The 2,865-nt window shown below is 52.6% G+C and overlaps 1 protein-coding gene across 1 annotated transcript; it reads right to left on the reverse strand.

The window, feature by feature from the left end:
- Positions 1–544: 544 nt before the first annotated feature.
- On the reverse strand, positions 545–1,543 carry LOC115081661 (neuropeptides B/W receptor type 2-like). Its single transcript, XM_029586084.1, has one exon. It carries the CDS (start codon positions 1,541–1,543, stop codon positions 545–547), a length of 999 nt encoding a protein of 332 aa, XP_029441944.1.
- Positions 1,544–2,865: the final 1,322 nt, after the last annotated feature.

Raw genomic sequence — 2,865 nt, forward strand, 5'->3', positions numbered from 1 at the left:
CAGGGCAGAGCTGTGTGTGAGGGTCTCAGGACTGGAATAGCAGGGGGTGCTGCAGGGCAGAGCTGTGTGTGAGGGTCTCAGTACTGGAATAGCAGGAGGTGCTGCAGGGCAGAGCTGTGTGCGTTAGGGTCTCAGTACTGGAATAGCAGGAGGTGCTGCAGGGCAGAGCTGTGTGTGAGGGTCTCAGTACTGGAATAGCAGGAGGTGCAGGGCAGAGCTGTGTGTGAGGGTCTCAGTACTGGAATAGCAGGAGGGGCTGCAGGGCAGAGCTGTGTGTGCCTGCTGATAATAGTGGGGTGTCCCTTTAGACTGCAGAGTATTGATAGAGCCCTCAGTAAAAGGGCTGTGAAGGATTGTATGTTGGAAATGAGGGTAGAGCTTTCATATCATCCTTTTCTACTCTGCATAGCTTGAAACAATTCTGTTAAGTCCCTCAGAAAAGTGAATAATAATTCCTCAGTTTTTACTTTGTAGACGAGTCTTCAGATTACTGTCCAGTGTTGCCAGATGGTGTAGAGAGCCCACTGTGTTCAGGGCTTTCTCATTATGCAGTTCTGCATTCCAACATTTTTCTGAAGCTTTTCCAAAAGCTGTCATCCAGAAAGGCATACAGGAAAGGATTCAAGCAGGAGTTGGCATAGCTTAAGCTGGTTATGAAGTAGGAGATGCCAATGACGAACGTGGTCTGCTGTAAGTCAGTGGTCAAGGCAACAATGGTGGCTAGATGGAATGGGGTCCAGCAGAAGAGGCAGACTGCCAAGACAATGAAAACCATCACCGTGACCTTCTTCTTGGCTTTGTCTAGGGCCTTGGCGTTAGAGTTGAGTCTCATGTTCCTCAGTTTGTACAACATGGCGGTATAGAGGATACAAATGGTGGACACAGGAATGACAAAACCCAGCAACAGGGTGTAGATCCGACTTGCCTTGAACCACAGCCTCTCCGGTTTTGGAAAGTTCAGGCCACAGCTCTTAATCTTAAGGTTGTCCGTGTAGACGTCGGCAAAGATGGTGAAGGGTAAGACAATAAGGGTGACCAAGAACCAAACCAAGAAGCTGATGATTTTGGCCGCTCGGTAAGTGCGATGGGGGGTCCTCTTGGACCTGACTGTGGCCAGGACCACCAAGTATCTGTCTATGCTCATCACTGTCAGGAAGTAGATGCTGGAGAAGATGTTGTAATGGTCTATGGACAAGATGATCTTGCAGAGCACTTTACCAAAGGGCCAATAATGCAGTAGATGCTCTGCAATGTTGATGGGTAACACCAGTGTGGAGAGATCATCAGCAATGGCCAGGTGGAGAATAAACATGTTGGTGACAGTCTTCATCTTGGGAGCTTTCAGGATGACATAGATAACGGCCGTGTTGCCAGTCAGCCCCACTGCACAGATGATTGAATAAATAATGGGCAGGATAACGTAGAACTCCGGCAGAGGCTCATGAAAAGTAACGTTGAACCCCGAGCTGTTAGAAAAGTCAGAGCTGTCTCTCATGGTTGCACCAGGGGCACTTGGGGAATTTGCTCCAGAAACGGTTTCCATGTCTGCAGAGTTTACAACCGAACAGGAAAGCTTTGCCCGTCTGCATGCCAATGTGGAAGTCTATCCTGCTAGAGTGGCTGCTGAGAAACGAAATCTATTTTAAACCCTGATGCCCTGAAAAGACAGTGATTTAGTTATACAAAAGCACTAGTGATGCTCTCTGTGCCAGGGACTCTGCAGGCAGAGTGAGAGGTGCGGAGGAGGTGGGGCCTGGGGTGAAAGGGGCTAGGTAGGTCTTGGGCTGGGGCTGGAGCAGACTCCTTGATGCCCCTTTGCTCTAGACACCTTATTTTACCTTTAAAGATTGCTCCTGGCGGCAGAGCTACGTCCCACCTCTGACTGGAGCTGCTTTATGCAACCCAAGGGAAAACACTCAAAGCAAGAAACTTTGCATCTAGGAGCCACGATCCCTCCCCCCGAGTTACTAAGCCTAACCCCTCCCTGCTTAGTAATCTGTTCCAGGTGCCCAGTCCGAGTTCTCAGTATGGACTGAGGGTCGGGTAGCACCGGATGGGACGCTTAATTCCTCTTCCCCAATAATAATCTGCGCGGTAAAGATTGGAGCAGAAGGCTCAGACGCCCAGGTCTTGTGCCCAGTGTTGAACAGCAAAAGTTCACTTATCTTAGAGAAAACCAGACTCTCTCTCTCAGACACACGCACTCATTCACTCACACTCTCTCTCACACACTCATTCACTCACACTCTCTCTCTCTCTCACACACACACACGTTAGCATTTGGAGGGGTGCAGGACGATAATGAAAGGATAAAGCACTGGAGATGCGCGGTACCTACCCGCAGGTGTCGGCTGAGCCCGCTTCGCTGCCTGCCCTGTGCTGCCTGCTCTCTGCTGCCTCTGCCAGGGGAGAGGTGGGGGTGGTGCGGGCGCAGCGCTGACGTTTCCCCTCTCGGAGATTTTCACATCCATTTAAGGGAAATCAGGTAAGTTTAGCTTTTCCCCAAACTCTCGAAATTGCAGTCTCTCCGGCTGTAGCGATCCCAAAACAGAGCTGCCCCGACAGCAGGCAACGGAGAGGGGGAGGAGGAGGGGGAGGGAGTGGTCGCGGCGAGCTGAGAGAGAGAGGGGGGGGGGAGGGAGTGGTCGCGGCGAGCTGAGAGAGAGAGGGGGGGGGGGAGGGAGAGGTCGCGGCGAGCTGAGAGAGAGAGGGGGGGGAGGGAGTGGTCGCGGCGAGCTGAGTGGGAGAGGAGGAAGGGAGTGGTCAGGGCGAGCTGAGAGAGAGAGGGGGGGGGAGGGAGTGGTCGCGGCGAGCTGAGAGAGAGAGGGGGGGGGGGAGGGAGTGGTCGCGGCGAGCTGAGTGGGA

This window comes from Rhinatrema bivittatum, unplaced genomic scaffold (assembly GCF_901001135.1).
Source record: "Rhinatrema bivittatum unplaced genomic scaffold, aRhiBiv1.1, whole genome shotgun sequence".
NCBI classification, from domain to species: Eukaryota; Metazoa; Chordata; class Amphibia; order Gymnophiona; family Rhinatrematidae; genus Rhinatrema; species Rhinatrema bivittatum.

What these genes read in the sequence shown, in the direction of transcription:
- LOC115081661 (XM_029586084.1), bottom strand. Translation starts at nt 1,543, where the DNA reads ATGGAAACCGTTTCTGGAGCAAATTCCCCAAGTGCCCCTGGTGCAACC.